Raw genomic sequence first — 27,956 nt, forward strand, 5'->3', positions numbered from 1 at the left:
GCACTGGATGTGCCCCTGGGTTTTTCCACAGGACAGAGAAACTTGGGGAGAAGGAGGTAAGACAGTATCTGGTACACAGTATGCTCTATAAAATATGGATTTGATAAATTTATCCTCTTGGGTGGGTTTTCATTTTCTTCTATTTTCATGTCTCCACAGGTCTGGTCTGTTCTCTCTTCCAATTGGTTGTCTGTCACTGGCACTAAGGTTCTAGGTCTTGAGAGAAAATAAGTGATGTGAATCAGAATTCTAGCCCTTTTTCCTGCTCTTCCTCCTGCTCCGTCTTCTTCCTCTCCTTGTTATTTGTTCCCATCCTTGATGTCCTCTGCCTCCTCCTCCTCCTCCCCTTTTGAAAATGGGGTCATGCTGTACATGGTCTATTTAAGCAAGGAGGAACTACAAAGGTTCAAGCAGCTTTTAGTGGATGAGAACCCCAGACCTGGCTCTGTCCAGATCACCTGGGACCAGGTGAAGACAGCCAGATGGGGGGAGGTGGTTCATCTCTTGATGGAGTACTTCCCTAGACGACTGGCTTGGGATGTGACTCGTGACATCTTTGCCAAGATGAACCAGACAGAACTGTGTCTTCAGGTACAGATGGAGCTAAATGGTAAGTAATAATCTGGTATAAAAATGGGGATGGGTTTCAGTGCTAAAGAACTGAATACTTTACTGGCCATCCATACTGAATCAGAAGGCAAACAGTGGAGTAAGATGATGACTGAGTGCAAAGGCAAAGACCATCATATGAGCATATTGACAACAACAACAAACTTAACCAGATACTGCTTATTTAGGACCTATCTATAGCCCATTTTCATTACTTATAGATCCCATGTTTGTGAATCTGCCTACTCACTAAAATTTATTTGTAACTCCGAAATCAATAATGGTGGCACTTTGATGCTCATTTACAGACATGCAGGATGGAGGACAATTGAATGCACATGTTCCCAACTGCAGACGAACAAAGCAATACTCTGCCTTCTTACCTGTGTTCCCATCCTGCAAACGAGTGTCTTTTCCATCATCTATTTAGTGCCACTTTTTTGTGTGTTTTTGTGTATTTTGTTGGTGCCATTGCTGTTGAACCTGATCCCCAAAGCATAGTGGTGGAGTGCTATTTGGTGTCCTAAGCACAAAAGGGTCGGGACATGCCTTACAGAGAAAATACATGTGTTGGGTAAGCTTCATTCAGGCATGAGTTATAGCACAGTCGAATATGATGTCTTTAAACAAAAACAAACATAGACCATGGTTATGGATTGAAGAGTCAAAAATGTGTAGACAGAGGCTATAGGAAGGTATCTCTGTATTCACATGGGAGCAGTATTGGCTAATTGAATGTTCACAGTAATTTTATAGAACATAAATGGCATGAATAAGAAGAATCAATGACTATATGTGTATATTTGTATATATATGATTATGTTCATATACATATAAATCTGCACATAGATTTATACAAATACATCTATATGTGAACATACATATATATTAAAGTCTGTATATGTTTTATATACACATACACGTGTGTGTGTGTGTTTATTTCTCCCTCTGTGTTTGGCTAGGCTATAAATTTGTTTTTGAACACCTTCCTCAGTACATCCTAAAACAGCACCATTTTCTCACTTCCTAATGGCATGATGGGGTCAAGACAATGTTCTTCTCCCTGGACTAAGGTGGTGAATTGTTGCCCCCATCCTAAAAGATCCCATCCCCTCCACATGGCTTTCCCTGTCCTGTCAGTCATTCCAGTGGAATATTCTCCTTCCCTGTCTGTTCCAGACATTCTACCCAGACTGGAGCCAGCAGACGCAAACCCAAGAGAAATGCCAGTGAATATGGAGGAAAGAGAATCTGGTATGTGCTGGCATCGTGACAAAGCCTGGAGGAACATAAGCTGTGGGTTAGGGTGAGAAGCTCAGTTCCTGAAGCAGGGCAGATTATAAATGAGTAAGTCAGCATCTCTTCTATGAATCAGAACTTAAGAAAAAAGAGTAGTTGGGGACACACATAACTCAAAGTCCAGCCACCAGCCCAGATAGAGGCAGGGGCCCCAGCTACATACTTGAGACATTGCTCTGTCCTTCTATCTCCCTCTTCTTTTGTGGGACCCAGTTTCAAGTAGTGTCTCCTGCCACGGTGGCCATCTTGACCACCAGCTACCCTACACACACATTGTACCCACTTAGCATCAGCAGAAAGAGGAGTATTTTCTCATTTCTCCAGCACTCATCCTAGAACTGACTCATCTGATGAACTGAGGTCCCAAGCTCATGAATGAATGATGTGATGAAATGCTCTGGTTGGTTAAGACTGGTTCATGCACTTCAGAGAGAGCTTGGTAATAGGACCAGCCCACAGCCCAATTTAACAAACTGGGGCTGCAAGAGGAGGTTTCCCTAAAGAATCATGGTAGTGCTCTTGCCAGAATGGGAATGGTTGGTAGGCAGACAAATACAGCGCATCTCTTATTCCGTCCTCTTCTCCATTCCACAATCCTGGGCCATCAGAAGTCAGATTCTACAAAGAACCCAAATTATTTTTGTGCGAATTGAGTTTGTGCTTCTCAGTCAGGTTGTGTGAAGAGACGAGGTCAAAAGGAACCAAGAGCCCAAGGCCAGCATTCTTATCTGCCGTGAAAGCATGTAGTAAGTGGGATGTGGGTTTCCCAACTCCAGCCTTAGCACAGTTAGATTTCACCTGTTCAACAAACACTGGAGGGCTTATAGTTCTGACACCACAGTCTGAGACAGAGTCATAAACCCTATTTTATTTTGGAGATGGCAGGCTGGAGGCTGAGATTCTGTGACTGGCTTACCCTCATAGAGCTAACAGGTCCATAGATCTTGAACTCGTAGTAAGCTTCCTTCTACCCATCAGCTGGGGCTGGGGGGGAATGCAATTGTACCAGACATCATGTCTAATTTGTAAAGTTTCCTGTTGAGGAGAGGGGAGAGAGAGTGAGAGAGTGAGAGTGAGAGAAAGAAAGAAAGAAAGAAAGAAAGAAAGAAAGAAAGAAAGAAAGAAAGAAAGAAAGGAAGGAAGAGAATAACATGTTGGGATGAAGGTTGTGACAGATCCTGTTAACTCCTGACCCCATATCTCATGTGCTAAGAGAATCCAGTTTCAATTAGGGGTAAAATGTGACCAGCCTTAAGGGAAATATTTTTTCCAGACTCCCTTAAAATTGGGGTTAACCATCTGACAACTCTAGGCCATAAGATATAATTAAAAATCTCCTGAGTTCATGAACTTGTACTGATAAAAGTAGACATGAGCTGTTAGTATGTCCCTCCTCCCCACTATTTCTGCTTTGAATACAAATGCCATAACCAACTACATAACAATAACATAGCTACAATAGCAGTGTCTTATTCATGAGGCAAGAAATATGAAGAATGGGCTCATAGAAATGTGATGTTACTTGACCCTGAAGCTTCAGAACCACCAAACCGATTTCAACATCTCTACACCACCCTCCCCATATTTCTTTAATAAAAAGCAATCCTTGTTCTGTTTAAGCCACTTCAAGTGGACTCTCCTGTTTACTCGCAGCTTCTAAAATTTTGCAGTGCTTTTCAGAAAAGTGCATGGCGTGTGCAGGTGTCTTGTGGGGCTTGATGTAGGCATCAAGGTTAGTTTTCTTTTTGTTCAATTAGTTCTCGCAGATAACCCTGATGTCGTATCTGTATTTCTCCCATCCTGCTCATCTAGATAAAATACAAGAGTACAAACTGCACATGATCGATGAGTGTTCCACAACATGTAGCAAGACCACTTGGCCTGGGAACCATGTAGACTTCTTCTACCAAGAAATAGAGAGACACAAGAGGTTCTTACCATGTCTGTTTCTTCCCAGAAGACCTCAAGGGAGACAGCCCATGACTGTGGTCCTACAGGGAGTTGCTGGGGTTGGAAAAACAACCCTAGCTAAAAAGGTGATGTTGGAGTGGGCACAAAACAAGTTCTACCCCCATAAGTTCTGGTGTGCTTTCTACATCCATTGCCGGGAAGTGGCCCAGGTGGCCAAGCAGAGCTTCTCGGAGCTGATTGCCCATAAGTGGCCAGGGTCAAAAGTTCTCATGTCCAAGATTATGTCCAAACCAGACCAACTTCTGCTCCTCTTTGATGGCTTTGAGGAGGTAACATTGACCCTCACAGATAGACCAACTGACCTGAGTGAGGACTAAAGCCAGAAATTGCCTGGGTCTATCCTGCTGACCAGTTTGCTGAGCAAAAGAATGCTTCCTGAAGCCACTATACTGATCACTCTGAGGTTCACGTCTCGGAGGAAACTTAAGCCCTTCCTAAAACCGCCCTCTTTTATAACCCTTACAGGGTTTGGTATGCCAAAAAGAGGCAAGTATTTCAGGACCTATTTCGGAAACAAGAGGGAAGCTGATGAAGCCTTGAGTTTCCTCATGGGAAACACGATTCTCTTGTCCATGTGCCAGGTCCCTGTGGTTTGCTGGATGGTGTGCTCTTGTCTGAGGCAGCAGATGGAGGAGCAGATCTCAGGCAGGTGTATCCAAATGCCACGGCTCTATTCGTCCAGTATCTGTCTAGCTTATTTCCCACCAAGGCTGGAGGACTTCCCGGCAACACTCACCAAGAACAGCTGAGAGGTCTGTGTTACTTGGCTGCAGAGGATATGTGGAACATGAAATGGGTGTTTGACCCAGAAGACCTGGAGCACGCCAAGCTGGAGGAGACCGCCGTTGCCACTTTTCTCCGTGTGAATATTTTTCAAAGGGTTGCAGGTGACCAAGACTGTTACACTTTTGCCTTCATGAGCTTCCAGGAATTCTTTGCTGCCTTGTGGTACGTCCTCTCCTCCCCGCAAAGACCCAGAAATTTCCAGGTGTTGGACAGCGTTCACGTGACGCGCCTGATAGCCTACCCCGGAAGAAAGAAAAGCTATCTCGCTCCGATGGGGCTTTTCCTGTTTGGCCTTTTAAATGAAACGTGCGCTTTAGCCACAGAGAAGTCATTCCAAGGCAAACTGACCTTCAGTAACAGAAAGAAGTTGTTGAAAGTTGCAGCCCTGTCACATGAATTCGGCCCCCCAACCCCACACCACGGCGTCCCACAGCTATTGTACTGTCTGCATGAAACCCAGGAGGAAGCATTTGTGAGCCAGATCCTAAATGATTGTCAGAAAGCTGCTTTGACCATCAGCGAGGTCAAAGACATGCAGGTGTCTGCTTTTTGTCTGAAGCACTGTAGACACCTGCGGTGTCTAGAACTGACAATCACCCTGACCGTCACCCAAGTGTCCACACCCCACCCAGAATCCCTCCGTTCCACTGAGTGAGTGCTCTCCTCTCTGCTTGGGCAGCCTGACCTGTCCAGGGACCTTGCCTGCGGTCCTCCCGGTGTCCAGAGCAACCACCTGTCCTGAGGCGGTCCCTTACACAAGGGACTTTCCATTTTAAAACCAGGACAGGAGGTACTCCCAGGATGCAGATTTGCATGCTAAAACCAGGAGAATCCTGGAGAAGCAAAGTGATTTGTTTACCTTCTTTATCTCTAGTCTGCATCCCCTCCCCCCCTTCTACATGGGGACATTGCATCTGTCCCCCCTACTTCTGTGTGTCTCTAGCTCATTAGTCTCTAGGGAGGTTCTGTCCAATGGAAGTTTTCTGTGAGAGTGGAAATGCACCATCCAATAAGTGAACCACTAGCTACGTGTGACTACTGAGCACTGCATTTTAAAAAAAATTTTTTTATGTTTATTTGGGGTTTTTTTTGGGGGGGGAAGGGTAAGAGAGAGAAGAAGACATAGAATGTGAAGCAGGCTCCAGGCTCCCAGCTGTCAGCACAGAGCCCAACACAGGGCTCAAACTCACGAACTATGAGATCATGACCTGAGCTGAAGTTGGAGGCTCAACTGACCAAGCCACCCAGGTGCCCCCTGACATGGCATTTTTCAATTTTATTTCATTTTGGGGCACCTAGGTGGCTCAGTCGGTTAAGCATCCGATTTCGGCTCAGGTCATGATCTCACAGTTCATGAGTTTGAGCCCCACGTTGGGCTCTGTGCTGACAACTGAGAGCCTGGAGCCTGCTTCTGATTCTGTGTCACCCTCTCTCTCTCTGCCCCTCCCCTGCTCACACTCTGTCTCTCTGTGTCTGTCAAAAAGAAAGAAACACTAAAAAAAATTTTTTTTAAGGTGAGAAATTTCCTTTGTGTTGGTGAGTCTGTTGATAATGTTTGCGGGAGTTCTTGAAGGGAGTTGGTATATTTATCCCAGCTTTTTTGGAGCTATAATTGATATATAACATTGATATATGTTTCAGGTATACAACGTAGTGATTTTATATATGTACACGTTGCAAAATGATTACCACGATAAGGTTACTTAACATATCGCTCATCTCACATAGTTACAATTTGTGTGTGTGTGTGTGTGTGTGTGTGTGTGTGTGTGTGAACTTTTACAATCTACTCTCTTAGTGACTTTCAAATATATAACATGGTAAACGGTTTGCATGCTTTGACTACCTGTATCCATTCCTCTCCCCACTCCCATACACGGAGTTGGTATTATTTTGATGTATTTGTATTTAAAATGGATATGAAACGTACATGGCTTTATTTAATGGGATTTTATTTTAAACAAAAATTACATGCTAGTGTAAGTATTCCAAACTTTTCTTTTTTTCATCTAATAGGTCTTAGAAATATTTAAAAAAAAATTTTAATGTTTATTTATTTTTGAGAGAGACAGAGACAGAATGCGAGTGGGTTACGGGCAGAGAGAGAGGGAAACACAGACTCGGAAGCAGGCTCCAGGCTCTGAGCCGTCAGCCCAGAGCCCGACGCGGGGCTCGAACCCACGAGCTGTGAGATCATGACTTGAGTTGAAGTCGGACGCTCAACCCACCGAGCCACCCAGGCGCCCCAGTCTTAGAAATATTTTAGTATCTGTGCACACTTTCTTTAATGGTTCTTCTTCAACGAGGTGTACTAAAGTCTCCCAAAAATAGGTGGACTGGAGATAATTATAGCAGTTCCCCCTTCGTATGCTTGGGGGTTATTTCCAACTATTTAATACAAACAGCATGCAACACCCAGTGCTCCTCAATACCCATCACCCACCCTCTCCTCCCTCCCACCCACCATCAACCCTCAGTTTGTTCTCAGTTTTTAACAGTCTCTTATGCTTTGGCTCTCTCCCACTCTAACCTCTTTTTTTTTTTTTTCCCTTCCCCTCCCCCGTGGGTTCCTGTTAGGTTTCTCAGGATCCACATAAGAGTGAAACCATATGGTATCTGTCTTTCACTGGGTGTTGTATGGAAACCAATTTGACAATAAATTTCATATTAAATAAATAAATAAATAAATAAATAAATAAATAAAATTAAAAAAAAATAATACAAACAGCATGAAACAAAATTCCTCATAGGCATCTCTTGGTCAGCCTTTCTGAAAAAGATTGCATGGGGGGAAATGAAGGGGGAAATCAGCAGGTGTTTCCAGAGCCACACTACATCACATGTGAGTCTAGCTATGGATTTTCCTCTCCTGCACTCACCATGCCAAAAGAGACTAATATTCCCCTATTCTCCTACACAGGGTTTTTTTTTTTTATTTTTAATAACAGTTTTATAAGCAAAGAGTAAGACTAGAGAATGCAGATGTAATTTAATCTCTGCCTCCATATAAATCCTAAGTGGTTAAAACAGCAACTCTCTACCTTTCTAAGTCATGGGGAAATACAGGTACCTTTCTTTACCTAAGGCTACAAGTCTTCCTGGCATAAAATGCAAAATCTTGTAATGGTTCTTCTGGGCATTTTTTTTTTAAGTGAGGGAGCCTTACTGGAATCATAAAGGGTCTGTGGATCACAACCAAGGTAAGGGAACACCAGCCCTGGGTTTACAAGTGGGTTTGCTCAAGTTTAATCTCTGACGACAAGCCACAGGGTTTTTTATCTCTTGCACACAGACCAGAAAGCAGCGATCAGTGTTTTCTATGGTGGCGAGACTTCTGCTCCGTGTTTTGGACACACGAGAGTTTGGAGGTCCTGGCTGTGACCAACACTTTTATGGAGACTGATTCAGCGAGGCCTCTTCATGCAGCTCTGAGACACCCTTGGTGTCCACTGCAAAAACTAATGTGCGTAAAACACGGACCCTGGTTGGAGGGAATTCCATGGAAACAGTCTGCTTCCCATCCCGTTTTTCTTCCCCTTCTCTGCTCACATAGACTTGCAGAAACCACCCATGTTTATATTTTTCCCCCTTTTAGTTGTAATGAGGCAGAACAAACAGCTCTGTGTAAGTTTAAGGTGTGCAGACTAATGCTCCCTCTCTCTCTGCCTCTCCCTTACTCATGCACTCTCTCTCTCAAAAATAAATATTTTTAAAAATTAAAAAAATACACACATCACCTTCTAGAGTCACCTTGTAGAGTTACCTTCTAGAGTTAGTTTAATTTTTAAAAATTAAAAAAAATACACACATCACCTTCTAGAAGTTAAATTTTTTTCTTCTTTGTGATAAGAAGGATCTGCTCTCTTGGCAACTTTCAAATAGACCAGCCAGTGGTGTTAACCACAGTCATCATGCTGTACGTCATGTCCCCAGTACTGGGAAGCTTGTACCTTATGACCACCCTCACCCAATTCCTCCACCTCCTGCCTCTGACAACCACAAAAACAGATCTCTTCCTGAGCTTTAGGGTTTGTTGTTGTTGTTGTTGTTGTTGTTGTTGTTGTTGTTTTAGGTCCACATATCAGTGAGATACTTTTCCGTTAAGACATACAAATGGAAGGGCGCCTGGGTGGCTCAGTCAGTTAAAGGTCCAACTTCAGCTCAGGACATGATCTCATAGTTTGTGGGTTCAAGCCCTGTGTCAGGCTCGGCGCTGATAGCTCAAAGCCTGGAGCCTGCTTCCGATTCTGTCTCTCCTTCTCTCTCTCTGCTTCTCCCTTGCTCATGCTCTCTCAAAAAATAAATAAAGAGTAAAAAAAAATTTTTTTTGTTTAAAAAAACATACAAATGGAGTAGGCTTCCCCATTTCACAGATGAGCGAACTGAGGCACAAGATGATACAGCTGATATGTACTTAAAACATGGATTTAATCTGGACATCTTGTCTCCAGGGTCTGTTCTCATAGCCAGTACCCCATGTTCTTGCTCCCTGTGCTTTTCAATACCTAGAAACCCAGTAGCTCCTCAAAATTCCTTGAAATAGCCCACCAGACATTATGTGACTGCCCCTAGCCAGCATCTGACCTATTTTCTCTGCTGTTACTATAACGATTATTATTAGCTCCCACTTATCGAGTGCCTACTGTACATCAAGCACCGTGCAGTACCAATTACAGGTGTCGTGTATGTTAATTCCCATACCCATCTTACGGAGAAGGCATCCTTCACTCTCTCTCTCTCTCGTGGACTCGAAACTGAAGTTTGGAAGGTAAGGGATGTATGTAAGTTCACCCAACCAGGGAGGCCAAGCTGAGCTGAGAACAACCTGGTTCGGAGCCCTGGACCACACAGAAAGGCTCTCACATGTGTATAAACTAATTGAATGTAGAACTGATTAGCAAATGGGCATGTGTTGGTCAAAAAGTACAAACTTCCAGTTAGAAGATAAGTTCTGGGGATCTGATAAGACAGCATTGTGACTGCAGTCAACAATACCATATTGTAAACTCCAAAGTTGCCAAGAGTTGATCTTCAACGTTCCCATCATAAAACAAGTAATGATAATTTTGTAATGGGATGAGGGTGTTAGCCAATGCCAAGGCAGTAACCATTTTGCAATATATTAATGTCTTAAATCAACATATTGTGCACCTTAACTCATACATTGTTATGTGTCAATCACATCTCAATAAAGCTGGAGGGGCGCCTGGGTGGCTCAGTCAGTTAAGCGTCCGACTTCAGCTCAGGTCACGATCTCGCGGTCCACGAGTTCGAGCCCCGCGTCGGGCTCTGGGCTGATGGCTCAGAGCCTGGAGCTTGCTTCCGATTCTGTGCCTCCCTCTCTCTCTGCCCCTCTCCCATTAATGCTGTGTCCCTCTCTGTCTCAAAAATAAATAAACGTTAAAAAAATTAAAAAAAAAAGCTGGAGGATAAGAAGGACTAATTAGCCACCTTGACTGTGGTAATGATTTCATGAGTGTATTATATATATATATATCCAACACCAAATGATAATCCTTAAATACATGATAGATGTGTTTAGTGATATATCATTTATACCTCAGTAAAGCTGTTTTTGTAAAAAGAACTAATTAGCCGATAAGATCTTTCAACTAGGTGCTGCTTACTTCTCCAGCTTTAGACATGTGAATCCCTCCATGTTGAATGAAGACTTCTTCCAAGTTTTGATTGAAAACCGGTATATGAGACACTTGGAAATACAAGGCACAGAAGTGAGATGTGAGACCACGGAGTTTCTGTGCACAGCCTTGAAGTACCCACAGTGTTATCTACAGCGTCTCAGGTAAGACAAGCCTGGGATTGAGAGAGACCCAGACTGGTTTTCTGGAGGTGGGATTACATGTGTGGTCTGCCTGCCATCTTTCTTTCGATCTAGTTTTTTTTTTTTTTTCCCAAGGTGTACAACATGATGATTTGATATACACACACGTTGAGAAATAATCATCACAATCAACCTCACCTAGTTACCATTTGGGGGAAGGAAGATTTAAGATCTCCTCTCTTGGCAAATTTCAAGTATATAATACGGTGCTGTTAACTACAGCTGTATATTAGATCCCCACAATTCACACATCTTACAACCCAAAGACCATCTTCTCCCCCTTACCGCTACACTCCTGACCTTGGCAACCACGATTCTACTCCCTGGTTCTAACTTTCACTCAACTTTTCACACTCTACAATTTGACCATATCCTAGATATGTCTAAGATACAAGACTAGAGCCTCCAGTGGTGAGCTTGACTCCCCTCATACTGGCTTGCAAGAGGTGATTTCTAAGAACACAGGAGTTTTGTGAGCTGATTTTCTTTCTTTTTTTTAATTCATTCATATTTGTTACAACCTCTTAAAGCATAGTGTGACTTGAGAACTACATTTCCACTCACAAAACTTGAGGAGTTACTTCTCCAACAGCTTTACAATACGCCTAAAGCAGGCTTATAATTTCGCTACTCTAAACGATGCTCTTCTTTGGAAAACAAGCCTTATAAGTCACTCTCATCAAGTTGGTTCAGTTTAACACACTAGTTTCTAGAGGCCTGGTACATGCAGTTGATAACCACAGGGGACAGAAGATTTAAAAAATAGATCCTAGGAGGTGAAGGTTGTTCTAACCAAGATTTTGCTTTTAAACATCAAGGTATAGTTCAGAACACTTCAGTGACAGAAACATTTGGTCTTACTTGATGGCTAACACTTTAGACGATGCAGTTCACATTGGGTTACATACACCTTACGACGAATGTTACCTTGTCCTGTTAAGAGCAGCTAGCATGGCACTAGAAAAGAAAAACCAGCTGGGCTCTAGTTTCTATGCATGATTTTCAAATGCCATTATTACAAAGTTATACAGACTTACAATTAAATAAACTATATGAAAAAAACAAATTTAGGGGCACCTGGCTGGTTCAGTCAGTAAAGCATGTGGGTTGAGTTCAAGCCCCATATTGGGCATAGAGCTCACCAAAAAAAGAAAAAAAGAAAAAAGAATAATAGATTATCAAAATTCATCACCTCCTAATTTCTTTACTATACTATTATTGATGCCAGCATTCAGCAAACTTTTTCTATAAAGGTCCAGATAAGTATTTTCATCTTTGTGGGCCATACAGTCTTTTGTCATGACTTTTCAACTCTGCCGTTATAGGTCTAAAGTTTCCATGGCCAATATGTAAATGAATAGGTATGGCTATGTTCCAATAAAACTGTATTATTATTAAGTTGTTAAGCATCTGTGAATAATACAAGTTATTAATAGCTATTATTAATAATTTATTAAAAATTTATTAATAACTCTATTCACTATATAATTTACTAATATTTATTATGGGCACAGGATTTGAATTTCATTTAATTTCCATGTGTCACAAAGTATTGTTCTTTGATCTTTTTTCACCATTAAAATTTTTTTTTAATGTTTATGTATTTTGAGGTGGGGAGAGGGGTAGAGAGAGAGAATCCTAAACAGGCTCCGAGCTGTCAACGCCGAGCCTGACATGGGTCTCAAACTCATGATGTGAGATCATGACCTGAGCCAAAATCAAGAGTCAGACACTTAACAACTGAACCACCCAGGCGCCCCTAAAAAGTTTTCTAAATTCTTAGTTCACAAGCTGTACAAAACCAGGTGGCCAGCCAGACTTAGCCCATGGCCATAGTTTGCCAACTCCCAGTATGTGTTTCTGAGGTTGTTGCATTTGTGTGGTGGGGTGCTCCTGCACATCTCTCCCCAACTGTGCGTCCAACAACTTGACATTGGTAGCTTGAAATCAGCCACTGTGGGAGCATTCACACTAGACATTGGTAGACATTGCACATCAGGGCTTTTGTTCTTCAGAGTCAATGGCTGAACATCTACCAGCACCCAAGTGCTCAGCATCCCGACCAGTCTCTCTGTGTGTGACGCTGAACCGACACAACTTGAGCAGTCTCTTGTTTCCATCTGCCAGCTCTGCTCCTTCACACCTGTCAGAGCTGAGTGGAGCCTGGATAATCTCGACATTTAACGGAACCAGGCTCAGGTGGCCAGACTGGAGGTAGGGCAGCACAGTAGTTTGGTAGCGATCGACTTGAGATGGAAACCTAGCTTGGCAAGATGGCAGGTGCGTGACATGGGAAGACTTGTCTCGCATGACTGAAATCTCAGTCCTTCATCTTGAAGATTGTTTGTCAGATGAATGTAAAAAGAAGCTGTATTTCAAGGGCTGAATTGAGTCCCTGCTTCATAGTTAGAGCCCAGATGCAAGACCATGCCAGTTGGGTCTGACCCCAAGTGTATATTATTTGATCATCTGTAACGAAGATGCTGAATTCGGTACAAGCTTTCCTGCTGGAAAGGATGGAAGTAACCCCTGGAGTCACTCTGTGTGAAAAACAAGAATGTGAGACGGTTCATGGGATCTATGTGTCTACATGGGTACCATTTTCCCCAGGGGCTCAGGCTGGGCATTTTTCTGTGGCCTCCATAGCCTGGAAGACTGCTCACTTAGCCCTAAAAGTTGGATTGATATTGCCAGGCATCTCAGAAGTAACATACACTCAAAGACACTAATATTAGGAAGTAGCTACCTGGAGACATTTGGTTAAGATTACCTGTCCATGGCCCAGCTGGAGAGGCTATCATAAATCTTTCTGTTATTGTCATGACTGCTGTTCATTTGTGTGGTGAACTGAGTGCTTCTGGGAGAAAAGCAGTCATGGGGGAATGTGTGCCAACTTAAGTCTGGTGACTGATATAATTACGTAGACAGGTCCATGAGGACAGACCAAGAATGTCTCCATAAAAGTACACATTTATACCCAAGACCCTGGAATACATAATTATAGTGAGCCTGATATATCTGTCATCTAGTTTATGAACTAGAGGCTCACCAGTATTATTTTCCTTCCTCACTAATTGTATTGATTCCTGCCCCCCCCCCACCTCATGATAGCCACCTCGAATTGGGCTGATCAGGCCCCCACACATGTATTCTTAAACTGAGCACCACACAGTTTTTCATTGCTTTGAATTTCACATAAGTGGCCTCAGCTTAGTATGTGTTCTTTTTCTGATCAACCAACACTTTCGTGCTCAGTGGTTTTGGAAATCTATTCACCTTCACTACTGGATGATCACGTGTGTGTGAATATGCACCATCTACTGGCCGCTGAGGTTTGGGCTGTACACACACACACACACTGTGATGAATGCTCCAGCAGTAGGATCTCTGGGTCATGGACAGCGTCTGTGTTCCATTTTACCTGCTTGTTTCCAGCATCTCTGCACCTGTTTGCACCCTCTCCAGCAGGTAGCCACCAGTTCCCAGAGCTCCAGTCCCTCATCCACTGCTGTTACCGTCCATCTGTCTTCTCCTTACTGTTTTTTGCCAGTCTGCCGAACAGGAGGTGGTACCTCATTGTTCTCACTTGCATTTCCTTCATTACTATGAGAATGTTTTCATGACCTTACTATTCATAGCAGACTATGAATGCCTGTTCATGTCTTTAAAATGCATCTCTTGGGAGGCAGGAAGATGGCGGCATAGGAGGACGCTGGGCTCACCGCGCGTCCTGCTGATCACTTAGATTCCACCTACACCTGCCTAAATAACCCAGAAAACCGCCAGAGGATTAGCAGAACGGAGTCGCCGGAGCCAAGCGCAGACGAGAGGCCCACGGAAGAGGGTAGGAAGGGCGGCAAGGCGGTGCGCGCTCCACGGACTGGCGGGAGGGAGCCGGGGCGGAGGGGCAGCCTGCCGGCCAAGCAGAGGCCCCGAGTCTGGCTGGCAAAAGCGGAGGGGCCTGACGGACTGTGTTCCCACAGCAAGCGCGACTTAGCGTCTGGGAGGTCATAAGTTAACAGCTCTGCTCGGAAAGCGGGGAGGCTGGAGGACAAAGGGAGGGAGAGCTGCTGAGCCCCCCGGACGACAGAGCTCAGTTTGGTGGGGAACAAAGGCGCTCGCCAGCGCCACCTCCCCCGCCCATCCCCCAGCCAAAATCCCAAAGAGAACCAGTTCCTGCCAGGGAACTTGCTCGCTCCGCGCAAACACCCAACTCTGTGCTTCTGCGGAGCCAAACCTCCGGCAGCGGATCTGACTCCCTCCCGCTGCCACAGGGCCCCTCCTGAAGTGGATCACCTAAGGAGCAGCGAGCTAAGCCTGCCCCTCCTGCCCCCGTGCACCTTGCCTACCCACCCCGGCTAATACGCCAGATCCCCAGCACCACAAGCCTGGCAGTGTGCAAGTAGCCCAGACGGGCCACGCCACCCCACAGTGAATCCCGCCCCTAGGAGAGGGGGAAAAGAAGGCACACACCAGTCTGACTGTGGCCCCAGTGGTGGGCTGGAGGCAGACATCAGGTCTGACTGTGGCCCCGCCCACCAACTCCAGTTATACACCACAGCACAGGGGAAGTGCCCTGCAGGTCCTCACCACGCCAGGGACTATCCAAAATGACCAAACGGAAGAATTCCCCTCAGAAGAATCTCCAGGAAATAACAACAACTAATGAGCTGATCAAAAAGGATTTAAATAATATAACAGAAAGTGAATTTAGAATAATAGTCATAAAATGAATCGCTGGGCTTGAAAACAGTATAGAGGACAGCAGAGAATCTCTTGCTGCAGAGATCAAGGGACTAAGGAACAGTCACGAGGAGCTGAAAAATGCTTTAAATGAAATGCAAAACAAAATGGAAACCACGACGGCTCGGATTGAAGAGGCAGAGGAGAGAATAGGTGAACTAGAGGATAAAGTTATGGAAAAAGAGGAAGCTGAGAAAAAGAGAGATAAAAAAAATCTAGGAGTATGAGGGGAAAATTAGAGAACTAAGTGATACACTAAAAAGAAATAATATACGCCTAATTGGTATCCCAGAGGAGGAAGAGAGAGGGAAAGGTGCTGAAGGGGTACTTGAAATAATAGCTGAGAACTTCCCTGAACTGGGGAAGGAAAAAGGCATTGAAATCCAAGAGGCACAGAGAACTCCCTTCAGACGTAACTTGAATCGATCTTCTGCACGACATATCATAGTGAAACTGGCAAAATACAAGGATAAAGAGAAAATTCTGAAAGCAGCAAAGGGTAAACGTGCCCTCACATATAAAGGGAGACCTGTAAGACTCGTGACTGATCTCTCTTTTGAAACTTGGCAGGCCAGAAAGGATTGGCACGAGATCTTCAGTGTGCTAAACAGAAAAAATATGCAGCCGAGAATCCTTTATCCAGCAAGTCTGTCATTTAGAATAGAAGGAGAGATAAAGGTCTTCCCAAACAAACAAAAACTGAAGGAATTTGTCACCACTAAACCAGCCCTACAAGAGATCCTAAGGGGGATCCTGTGAGACAAAGTACCAGAGACATCACTATAAGCATAAAACATACAGACATCACAATGACTCTAAACCCGTATCTTTCTATAATAACACTGAATGTAAATGGATTAAATGCGCCAACCAAAAGACATAGGGTATCAAAATGGATAAAAAAACAAGACCCATCTATTTGCTGTCTACAAGAGACTCATTTTAGATCTGAGGACACCTTTAGATTGAGAGTGAGGGGATGGAGAACTATTTATCATGCTACTGGAAGCCAAAAGAAAGCTGGAGTAGCCATACTTATATCAGACAAACTAGACTTTAAATTAAAGGCTGTAACAAGAGATGAAGAAGGGCATTATATAATAGTTACAGGGTCTATCCACCAAGAGGAGCTAACAATTATAAATGTCTATGCGCCGAATACCGGAGCCCCCAAATATATAAAACAATTACTCATAAACATAAGCAACCTTATTGATAAGAATGTGGTAATTGCAGGGGACTTTAACACTCCACTTACAGAAATGGATAGATCATCTAGACACATGGTCAATAAAGAAACAAGGGCCCTGAATGATACATTGGATCAGATGGACTTGACAGATATATTTAGAACTCTGCATCCCAAAGCAACAGAATATACTTTCTTCTCGAATGCACATGGAACATTCTCCAAGATAGATCATATACTGGGTCACAAAACAGCCCTTCATAAGTTTACAAGAATTAAAATTATACCATGCATACTTTCAGACCACAACGCTATGAAGCTTGAAATCAACCACAGGAAAAAGTCTGGAAAACCTCCAAAAGCATGGAGGTTAAAGAACACCCTACTAAAGAATGAGTGGGTCAACCAGGCAATTAGAGAAGAAATTAAAAAATACATGGAAACAAACAAAAATGAAAATACAACAATCCAGAAGCTTTGGGATGCAGCGAAGGCAGTCCTGAGAGGAAAATACATCGCAATCCAGGCCTATCTCAAGAAACAAGAAAAATCCCAAATACAAAATCTAACAGCACACCTAAAGGAAATAGAAGCAGAACAGCAAAGGCAGCCTAAACCCAGCAGAAGAAGAGAAATAATAAAGATCAGAGCAGAAATAAACAATATAGAATCTAAAAAAACTGTAGAGCAGATCAACGAAACCAAGAGTTGGTTTTTTGAAAAAATAAACAAAATTGACAAACCTCTAGCCAGGCTTCTCAAAAAGAAAAGGGAGATGACCCAAATAGATAAAATCATGAATGAAAATGGAATTATGACAACCAACCCCTCAGAGATACAAACAATTATCAGGGAATACTATGAAAAATTATATGCCAACAAATTGGACAACCTGGAAGAAATGGACAAATTCCTAAACACCCACAGGCTTCCAAAACTCAATCAGGAGGAAATAGAAAGCTTGAACAGACCCATAACCAGCGAAGAAATTGAATCGGTTATCAAAAATCTCCCAACAAATAAGAGTCCAGGACCAGATGGCTTCCCAGGGGAGTTCTACCAGACGTTTAAAGCAGAGATAATACCTATCCTTCTCAAGCTATTCCAAGAAATAGAAAGGGAAGGAAAACTTCCAGACTCATTCTATGAAGCCAGTATTACTTTGATTCCTAAACCAGAGAGAGACCCAGTAAAAAAAGAGAACTACAGGCCAATATCCCTGATGAATATGGATGCAAAAATTCTCAATAAGATACTAGCAAATCGAATTCAACAGCATATAAAAAGAATTATTCACCATGATCAAGTGGGATTCATTCCTGGGATGCAGGGCTGGTTCAACATCCACAAATCAATCAACGTGATACATCACATTAATAAAAAAAAAAAAGAGAAGAACCATATGATCCTGTCAATCGATGCAGAAAAGGCCTTTGACAAAATCCAGCACCATTTCTTAATAAAAACCCTTGAGAAAGTCGGGATAGAAGGAACATACTTACACATCATAAAAGCCATTTATGAAAAGCCCACAGCTAACATCATCCTCAATGGGGAAAAACTGAGAGCTTTTTCCCTGAGATCAGGAACACGACAGGGATGCCCACTCTCACCACTGTTGTTTAACATAGTGTTGGAAGTTCTAGCATCAGCAATCAGACAACAAAAGGAAATCAAAGGCATCAAAATTGGGAAAGATGAAGTTAAGCTTTCACTTTTACAGATGACATGAAAAATCTGATAGACGCCACCAGAAGTCTGCTAGAACTGATACATGAATTCAGCAAAGTTGCAGGATACAAAATCAATGTACAGAAATAAGTCGCATTCTTATACACTAATAATGAAACAACAGAAAGACAAATAAAGAAACTGATCCCATTCACAATTGCACCAAGAAGCATAAAATACCTAGGAATAAATCTAACCAAAGATGTAAAAGATCTGTATGCTGAAAACTATAGAAAGCTTATGAAGGTAATTGAAGAAGATATAAAGAAATGGAAAGACATTCCCTGCTCATGGATTGGAAGAATAAATATTGTCAAAATGTCAATACTACCCAAAGCTATCTACACATTCAATGCAATCCCAATCAAAATTGCACCAGCATTCTTCTCGAAACTAGAACAAGCAGTCCTAAAATTCATATGGAGCCACAAAAGGCCCCGAATAGCCAAAGGAATTTTGAAGAAGAAGACCAAAGCGGGAGGCATCACAATCCCAGACTTTAGCCTCTACTACAAAGCTGTCATCATCAAGACAGCATGGTATTGGCACAAAAACAGACACATAGACCAATGGAATAGAATAGAAACCCCAGAACTAGACCCACAAACGTATCGCCAACTCATCTTTGACAAAGCAGGAAAGAACATCCAATGGAAAAAAGACAGTCTCTTTAACAAATGGTGCTGGGAGAACTGGACAGCAACATGCAGAAGGTTGAAACTAGACCACTTTCTCACACCATTGACAAAAATAAATTCAAAATGGATAAAGGACCTGAATGTGAGACAGGAAACCATCAAAACCCTAGAGGAGAAAGCAGGAAAAGACCTCTCTGACCTCAGCCATAGCAATCTCTTACTTGACACATCCCCAAAGACAAGGGAATTAAAAGCAAAAATGAACAATTGGGACCTCATGAAGATAAAAAGCTTCTGCACTGCAAAGGAAACAACCAACAAAACTAAAAGGCAACCAAAGGAATGGGAAAAGATATTTGCAAATGACATATCAGATAAAGGACTAGTATCCAAAATCTATAAAGAGCTCACCAAACTCCACACCCGAAAAACAAATAACCCAGTGAAGAAATGGGCAGAAAACATGAATAGACACTTCTCTAAAGAAGACATCCGGATGGCCAACAGGCACATGAAAAGATGTTCAACGTCACTCCTTATCAGGGAAATACAAATCAAAACCACACTGAGATATCACCTCACGCCAGTCAGAGTGGCCAAAATGAACAAACCAGGAGACTATAGATGCTGGAGAGGATGTGGAGAAATGGGAACCCTCTTGCACTGTTGGTGGGAATGCAAACTGGTGCAGCCGCTCTGGAAAGCAATGTGGAGGTTCCTCAGAAAATTAAAAATAGACCCACCCTATGACCCAGCAATAGCACTGCTAGGAATTTACCCAAGGGATACAGGAGTACTGATGCATAGGGGCACTTGTACCCCAATGTTTATAGCAGCACTCTCAACAATAGCCAAATTGTGGAAAGAGCCTAAATGTCCATCACCTGATGAATGGATAAAGAAATTGTGGTTTATATACACAATGGAATACTACGTGGCAATGAGAAAGAATGAAATATGGCCCTTTGTAGCAACGTGGATGGAACTGGAGAGTGTGATGCTAAGTGAAATAAGCCATACAGAGAAAGACAGATACCATATGTTTTCACTCTTATGTGGATCCTGAGAAACTTAACAGAAACCCATGGGGGAGGGGAAGGAAAAAAAAAGAGGTTAGAGTGGGAGAAAGCCAAAGCATAAGAGACTCTTAAAAACTGAGAACAAACTGAGGGTTGATGGCAGGTGGGAGGGAGGGGAGGGTGGGTGATGGGTATTGAGGAGGGCACCTTTTGGGATGAGCACTGGGTGTTGTATGGAAACCAATTTGACAATAAATTTCATATATTGAAAATAAAATAAAATAAAATAAAATGCATCTCTTTTAAGCATACATTTTTGAAGCTTGTGAAGGGCTGTCTCTCCCGGGCCACCCCGGTGCCCATTATGTATTGTTTAGTCATTGGTGGTCTCTTTCCCATCCTTGTAAATCCCTATTGCTGTTTTCCTGACCCACATCTCCTCCACTCCCCTAGCCTCACAGGAAGGCTGATAACCTCTCCTTTAGGACTCAGAAGCCCTAAGGGGTGGTTACAGAGGTGTGATGACACTTTCACACTGAAAAGGACACCCCAGATGGCCATGTTCCTCTCTCAGTTTGGGACATGCACATGAATGAAATTGCATCCCATCTGTGTCTTTCTGCCCCACAGATTGGAGAATTGTGACCTCACGCTGCTTTCTTGTACAAGTCTTATTTCTTCCCTCAAGAGAAACGAGAACCTGACCCATCTGAGCTTGGCAGAAAATGCCTTGAAGGACGAAGGAGCAAAACAGCTTTGCAGTGCCTTACAGCACTCTTTGTGCCCTCTACAGAGGCTGGTGTGAGTCCCAGAATGTCTTCTTTGAGACTGCCTGGAGTATAACAGAGTGATTGAGGAAGCCGTGCATGTGTGCATGCGTGTGTGTGTGTGTGTGTGTGTGTGTGTGTGTGTACATGCACTGATCTCTATCATAAATTCTTTTTAAAAATTTTTTACGTTTATTTATTTTTGAGAGACATAGAGAGACAGAGGCATGAGCAGGGGAGGGGCAGAAAGAGAGGGAGACACAGAATCAGAAGCAGGCTCCTGGCTCTGAGCTGTCAGCATAGAGCCTGACATGGGGCTTGAACTCACGAACCGTGAGAACATGACCTGAGCTGAGGTTGGATGCTTAACTGACTCAGCCACCCAGGTGCCCCTATCATGAATTCTTTAAATGATTTCCCTTAGGTGTCAGGATGTATGATACTGTGACTTATAACATAAAAAATATGTATTTGATCTTTGTCCCTGTTTCTGGCACAGAGGTCCCCAAGCCCTTGGAAATACCTAAGTGGTGAGAGCCATAAAGTCATCTTTTATTATGTTAATGAGGTGGCTTGTGGACAGTTCCTAAGGATGGAGGCTTGCTGCCCCAAGGACCAGCCTTGTGATGAGTGGGTTAGAACTTTAAGTCCTATGCCCTGACTTCTGGGGAGAAGAGAGGAGAGGAGAGGCAGGTGGAACCAGCCACCCATAGCCAATGATTTAATTAGTCATGCCTACATAATGAAGCCTCATAAAAACCCCAAAGGATGGGATTTGAGAGCTTCTGGGTGGATGAACACGTTCAGATGTTCAGAAGAAAGGCACACCTGGAGAGGACATGGAACCCCCACATCCTTTCTCCATGCCTGGCCCTACACATCTCTCCCGTCTGCTGTTCTTGAGTTCTAACTTTTTATAATAAAATGGTAATGTAATGAGTAAATGGGTTTCCTGAGTTCTGTGAGCTGCTCTGGCAAATTAACCAAATCCAAGGAGGGGGTCATAGGAACTTCTGATCTATAGTCAGTCGATCAGAAGCATGGGTAACAGGTGATTGGCCTCCAAGTTTGGAAGAAGGCACTGGAACCTTCAGTTTATAACCCACTGTTCAGAAGCACAGGTAATAGTCTGGGCTCATGGCTGGTATCTAGGGAGGGGATGATGTAGGGGAAGCAGTCTTGTAGGACTGAGCCCTTAACCTGTACAATCTGATGATCTGCAGACGGTATCAGAAGTGAGTTGAATTCTTGGACCCTATTGACGTCTAAGAATTGTTTATTAGTGTGGGAGACCACCCCACACATGTTGAAATTAGTCTCAGAGCACCAATGCACAGTGCTTTTGTCTATTATTAATAGAAAATAAATTCAGATGGTCTTCAACCATAAATTTTCTAGCTCATAAAACCAGAAATGAGAGAGTGGCACAAAATACCCCCTGAACCCATTACACTTTCAGCTTCCCCAAAAAGAAGCAGAAAATGGTACAGCTGCTTTGGAAAATGGACTAGCTGCTCCTCAAAAAGTTAAATGTAGACCTAACACATGAGTCAGCAATTCCACACACAGGTACACACATGACAGAAATAAAAAACGTACAACCGCACCAAAAATTGTACACTGATGCTCATAGGGGCATTATTTACAATAGCCAAAAAGTGGAAACAACCCTAGTGTTTATAAGCTGATGTGTGAATGAAGAAGGGTCGGTGCATCCATATGATGGAATATTATTCAACCGTAAAAAGGAATGACGTATTGACACATGCTACAATATGGATGAATCGTGAAAATATTATGGTAAATGAAAGACGCCATATTTTTTTTTTTTTGAGATCCTGATTTCACTTCCTTCAGATTAATATCCAGACAGCAGTTGCTAGACTGGGGAGTGGCTGGGGGAAGAATCTGGGAATTAAAAGGGTACAGGGTGTTCCTTTTTGGGGTACTGAAAATATCCTAAAATTGTGGCAAACGTGCACCTTTGTAAATATACTAAATGACGTTGATTTGTACAATCTAAATTGGTGAATGATACAGCATGATAATAATATCTTGATGTTATATCCAAAAAAAAAGTGGGGTGGGGGGCAAGAAAGGAATAAAATCTAAGGGTGTTTGATTGGTTTTCTTGACATGTGTTCCTTCGCAGGCTGAGAAACTGTAACCTGACCTCCGAGTGCTGTCAGGAAATGGCCTCTGCTCTGGATAAAAATAAAAATTTGAGAAGCCTGGACCTGGGTTTTAACAGTCTGAAGGACGATGGTGTTATCCTGCTCTTTGAGGCCCTCGAGAATCCTGAGTCTGTCCTCCAGATTCTGGAGTAAGTTACCCCCATCCCCTCCTTTGCAACGAGGACAATGGTCTGTAAAATTCTTAGTGGAATGCAGGATCCAGGTCTTCCAGGAAGTTTGTGGGCAGTGGTTCTGAAGGTGGTTCCTCAGACTGGGAACTTGTTCATCTGGGGAGTCGTTAGAAATTATTGCAGTGTTGGGTCTTTCTTGGTCTGTTTTGTTCAGCACAACTATGGCAAGGTGCATCTCTGACATCACAAATGGTGGGATTTCCTTCTTTCTTGCAGCTGAGTAATATACCATTGTGTGTAAACACCATGTTTTCTTTATCCATTCATCTGCTGGTGGGCATGCAGGCTGTTTCCAGAGGGTAGCTATCATGAGTAATGCTGCAGGGAATGAGGTGCAGGTATCTTGGAGATCCTGGTTCCAGCTCCTTTGGTTGAGTACACAGAAGTAGGGGTGCTGGGTCGCGTGGTGCTCTGGAGGCGGGCTCTCTTTGACCAGCATGCCCAAGTGGTTCCCTGGCATGGTACACTTGGAGTACCAATGTTCTAGGAAACAGTCTTCCATCCAGTAAAAGAAAGTGTATTTGTTGGCTGTGGACTAATGCCTGAGATAGCTGGCCTTCTGAAATCAACTTTTGTACTTATAAATTCTTTTCTTTACATATATATTTTTTCTTCCTCTCCTAAATGGTCTCTATGCTAACATGCACACTAGCCAAAGATTTGGCAAGATTCATCCTATTTTTAATGAGTATCGTGGTTAGATTAAGTATTTGGAAAAGATTTGGAAACGTCTCTTCTCTGGTGATCAGTGGATATGGGTGAAAGTGCTTTGCCTCTTTTCTGCCCACATAATCTGTTCTCTATTAGTATAATTTAGGTTTTAAGTCTAGATCATTAAAATCATTGTTTTATGTTACATCTCTAATTTCTTTCTTTCTTTTTATTTTAGAGAGAGAGGGGGAGGAGTAGAGAGAGGGAGAGAGAGAATCTTAAGCAGGATCCATGTTCAGCATGGAGCCTGACTTGGGTCTCTATCTCACAAACCATGAGATCATGACCTGGGCCAAAATCAAGAGTCAGACGCTTAATCAACTGCTTCCCCTACATCCCCTACATCTCTAGCTTCCCCTACACCTCTAATTTCTTCCCCTACATCTCTAATTTCTTAGGATATCCTGATAATGGATTTCACTTTTGTTGATAATTAGCCAGTAAAAAAAAAATTCATTGTTCATTGTATCTCATGATTATTTTTCATTTTTTAAAGATTTTTTATTTTAAGTAATCTCTACATCCAATGTGGGGCTCAAACTCACAACCCCAAGATCAAGAGTTGCATGCTCCAGCAACTAAGCCAGCCAGGTGCCCCAGCTCATGATTCTTTTTCTCCAGAAATTTAATCTTGGGTTTTAAATACTGATTTATCTCTTAAATCGAGTGAAATACATTTTCAAGGATGAAATGGTGGCTGATGGGCATTGAGGAGGGCACCTGTTGGGATGAGCACCGGGTGTTGTATGGAAACCAATTTGACAATAAATGTAATATTAAAAACAATAATAAATAAATAAATAAGTAAACAAACAAACTTGAAAAACAAACGAACAAACAAAAAGAATGAAATAAATTTCCAGATGAGCATTTATGTAGTGTTCTCTAAGCCTTTGCTTGTGTGAGACTACTTTTCAAAATCTACTACTTTTCACTGACAGGCAGTAACTTGACTGAGTATGAAATTCATAGACCCCTCTGTATCCCAAACTTCTTGATCTAAAACTCCCCTAGATTTCATTCTATAGAACTCTAGTCTTGTAGAAAAGCCATCGACATCTTTATTTTTCCCAAGAAGAACCCAGACTTCTATTGCTTATTCTTTTCATTTTAAAAACAGTCCTCACATACCTGTGCATCTTATTTATAATTAGAATTATTTTAGGGATGCTTTACAGCTCTTGATCTCAGGATTGGTATGTTAGAGCCCAGCGTTGGGTGTGGAGATTAGTTAAAAATACAATCTGGGGGCATCTGGGTGGCTCAGTCGGTTTAGCATCCGACTTCAGCTCAGGCCATGATCTCATAGTTTGTGAGTTCAAGCCCCACGTCCGGCTCTGTGCTGACAGCTCAGAGCCTAGAGTCTGCTTCAGACTCTGTGTCTCCCTCTCTCTCTGCCCCTCCCCTGCTCGCACACACTCTCTCAAAAAGAAATAAACATTTTTTTATTTAATAAAAAATAAAAGCTTTTAAAAAATAATTAATTTAGAATGACTGGCCTCCTTCTGTCAAAAGGAAATGATTTAAGTGACTCTAAATGAGGTTAGGGAACTTTTTGGCTGGTGTGCACAGGGAGGACCAGGGACCTACCTGACAGAAAGAAAGTCAGGGCCTTTATAAACTAAGGCAAAGCTGAGTGATGCCCTTGTAGTTTTGGCTTGGGCAGCAGCTCCCAGCTTGTCATTTATGGGCTAGCAGAGATGCACAGGGCAGGGGAGGCAAGCACTTGGAATGAAAGCAAACAGTGCACGAGTAGGAGACACAGGGATCCCAAGGCCTCCTCTGTTATGTCTGCTCTGCACTGCTTATAATAGCCTTGCTCCTGGGGAGATTGTACTCCTTGTTCAAAGATGGGAGCCAAAACCACCCCCTTCCTGTACCTTTCTCTCACCCACGCACCACTTCCTCTTATATGCTTGTTCTGAATTTATGATACACAGCATTTCTGTGACTCAGCTCCTTTCTGGACCTGTCTCTCCCTTTTGCCATGAACACTGCCTGTGAGGGCAAAGGTATCTTTCTAGAATACTGAAACATGCTCTTTGCATATATTTATCTGGTGACCTGCCTGCCCCCCACCACCCCCAATCAACTATGAGTTCCAGGAAGCCAGGGATGCTGTTTTCTTCATGGTTGTGTGCCTTGGTACACAGGTGGTGCTAAATAAATATTTTTTGAATGAACAAAGCTAATGCACAGTGACAATCAATTTCTAAAAGAGATTGTGTGGCTCCTCACTTCTTGGAGTTAGGACTTTTATAGCCTACCCTGGACAGCCATCCTAAACTACAAGAAAAAACTGACACATCTGTAGCACGTACTTAACACGTTTGGAAGGAAATGCCTCATTCCAGGGGGTGTGATTTCCAGGATTCGGATTGGCTGAGCTCTCTGATGGGGGTGTAGCCACCTGGCTATGATTTCCAGGGTTCGGATTGGCTGAGCTCTCCGATGTGGGGCGTGGCCACTTGTCTACTGTCTGCTTCCACCCCACAGGTTGGAAAGGTGCCTATTCACCTGTGTCTGTTGCCAGGCTATGGCCTCCATGCTCCTCCACAACCAGAGCCTGAGATACCTGGACGTGAGCAAGAATGACATCGGGTGCAGGGGCATACTGCTCCTGCAGGAGGCTTTTCAGCAGCACAAGTGGAAAGCGAGGGCTGTTTTGTAAGTCTCTGTTGGGTTCCCTGTGCAGAAAAACAACAGCCCAAGCAAAGCTCCTGGACAAGAGGGAAACTCTGGACCTAAAAAGCTGTTGCAGCTGTTGCTGATTTTCCTCTCATTTCCTGGGGATTTATATTTTCCTGGTGCCTGTTGGGAACATTGGCCTGCACTCTCCTGTCGGATTTTAACTTCCTTCTGTCCTTCACCTTCCCTCCTTGTGTTAACTGAGTGAGTCACCACTTACCAGCCATATGACTGTGAACAAGTTCCTTTACCTCTCTGAGTCTCAGTTTCCCCATCTGTGAACTGGGATGGCGGCTTCCTCCATGGAGATGTGACGCCACAGCGTTCTCAGTCAGCGGTGGATTCTGGGTGGAGGTTGTAAGGGTATCTGGAGTTTTCATTATCCATTGCTCCGTAACAAATTACTGCAAAGCTTAATCCCTTAAGGCAACACACGTTAATTTTCTTGTAACATTTCCAAGGGTCAGAACAATGGGAGTGGTTTGGCTGGGTAGTTCTAGCTCATGGTCTTCACTGACGGGGTATGATGGAGACCTAGAAGAGTGATTTCTATGCTCACCCATGTGGCTGTTGGCAGGAGGCCTCGATTACTCTCTGTACGGCTGCTCATGACGATGCAGCTGGCTTCCTCCAGAACAAGTGAGAGACAGAGAGAGGACACCCAAAAAAAGACCTCAGTCTTTGATCTCTTCAGTTGAAAGTGGCATCCATCATTCCTGCCCTATTCTGCTGGTGACACAGACCAACCATAGCCCAAGAAGGGAGGAGACTCCACCAGAGTGAAAATAACAGGGCAGAATCACTGGGCCATCTGAGGCTGCTGACCACACTTAGTAAGTGGTTGGACGGAGGACCTCGGCCACCATCCCTGACTCCCCAGAGCCGTAGTCTGGTCTTGGTTTGCAGCATGGGACCAGAGTGGTCTCCAGGGTGGTGCACTTCTGTCTTCAAGGCTCTGTGTACGTTTCTAGGAACACACACACACACACACACACACGCACACCAAATGTGAGACAACAAAGCCTGATTCTTGTCCTTCACAGGGAAACGAAGCAGAACGACACAGCAGAGACAATGACAAGGCTGGAGGGCCCAGCTGTGAAGAATGAAGTCCTGAGGATCATACAGGACTGGAGCATTGAGTACTGGGAGGAGGCAAGATGGATGGAGTGGTCTGGTGAGCCCACCCTGGGTATTTTTTTCCTAGAGAAAACCTGGGGAATTTTGGCCTATTCTGTGGGCCATTCTGAGTCTGGAATGGCCCAATTGTTTCTGGAAAATGGTGTGGGGCATGACCTCTAAACAGCTCCCTTGGAGATGTTGACGTTCATGTGTTAGACATGGATTAGTCACTGAGTTGGGGAAACCAGCCCTCTTCCACCCCTGGCTTCTGGAAGTCCTTGAATTTGTCATGTTAATATTGTCTCTGGGAAGTATCTGAATTGCCTATGAGGATATCAGAAGAATTTAATTAAAAATGTATACATAAATGCAATGTGAAAGCTTTTCAAGTGTTATTTATTTACCAGTAGACTAGTAGATCAATGGAAGAAACCTCAGGGGCACTGGGGTGGCTAAGTTGGCTGAGCATCCAACTC

The 27,956-nt window shown here is 43.3% G+C and overlaps 2 protein-coding genes across 9 annotated transcripts in view; one reads left to right on the forward strand and one right to left on the reverse strand.

The window, feature by feature from the left end:
- The window catches only part of NLRP13 (NLR family pyrin domain containing 13), a 109,088-nt gene that overhangs the window by 44,377 nt on the left and 36,755 nt on the right, over window positions 1–27,956 (reverse strand). For 7 of the 8 annotated variants that reach the window (XR_008293654.1, XR_008293653.1, XM_053210590.1 and 4 more), the window contains exon 1: window positions 3,847–4,374. The exons of the other annotated variant lie outside the window; for it this stretch is intronic. The gene's annotated coding sequence lies outside the window, so the exon portion shown is untranslated. Of the gene's footprint in view, window positions 1–3,846; window positions 4,375–27,956 lie in introns of those variants that run through there. 8 annotated transcript variants of the gene reach the window in all.
- NLRP8 (NLR family pyrin domain containing 8) lies at window positions 319–27,860 on the forward strand. Its single transcript, XM_015084047.3, is given in 12 exon segments — window positions 319–610; window positions 1,789–1,863; window positions 3,721–4,512; window positions 4,515–5,280; window positions 5,885–5,913; window positions 6,803–6,812; window positions 7,958–8,128; window positions 10,301–10,468; window positions 13,154–13,318; window positions 20,458–20,628; window positions 22,747–22,917; window positions 26,167–27,860. Coding segments are annotated over 12 exon segments (2,985 nt in total). The 3' UTR covers window positions 26,342–27,860.

Source organism: Acinonyx jubatus, chromosome E2 (genome assembly GCF_027475565.1).
Source record: "Acinonyx jubatus isolate Ajub_Pintada_27869175 chromosome E2, VMU_Ajub_asm_v1.0, whole genome shotgun sequence".
NCBI lineage: Eukaryota > Metazoa > Chordata > Mammalia > Carnivora > Felidae > Acinonyx > Acinonyx jubatus.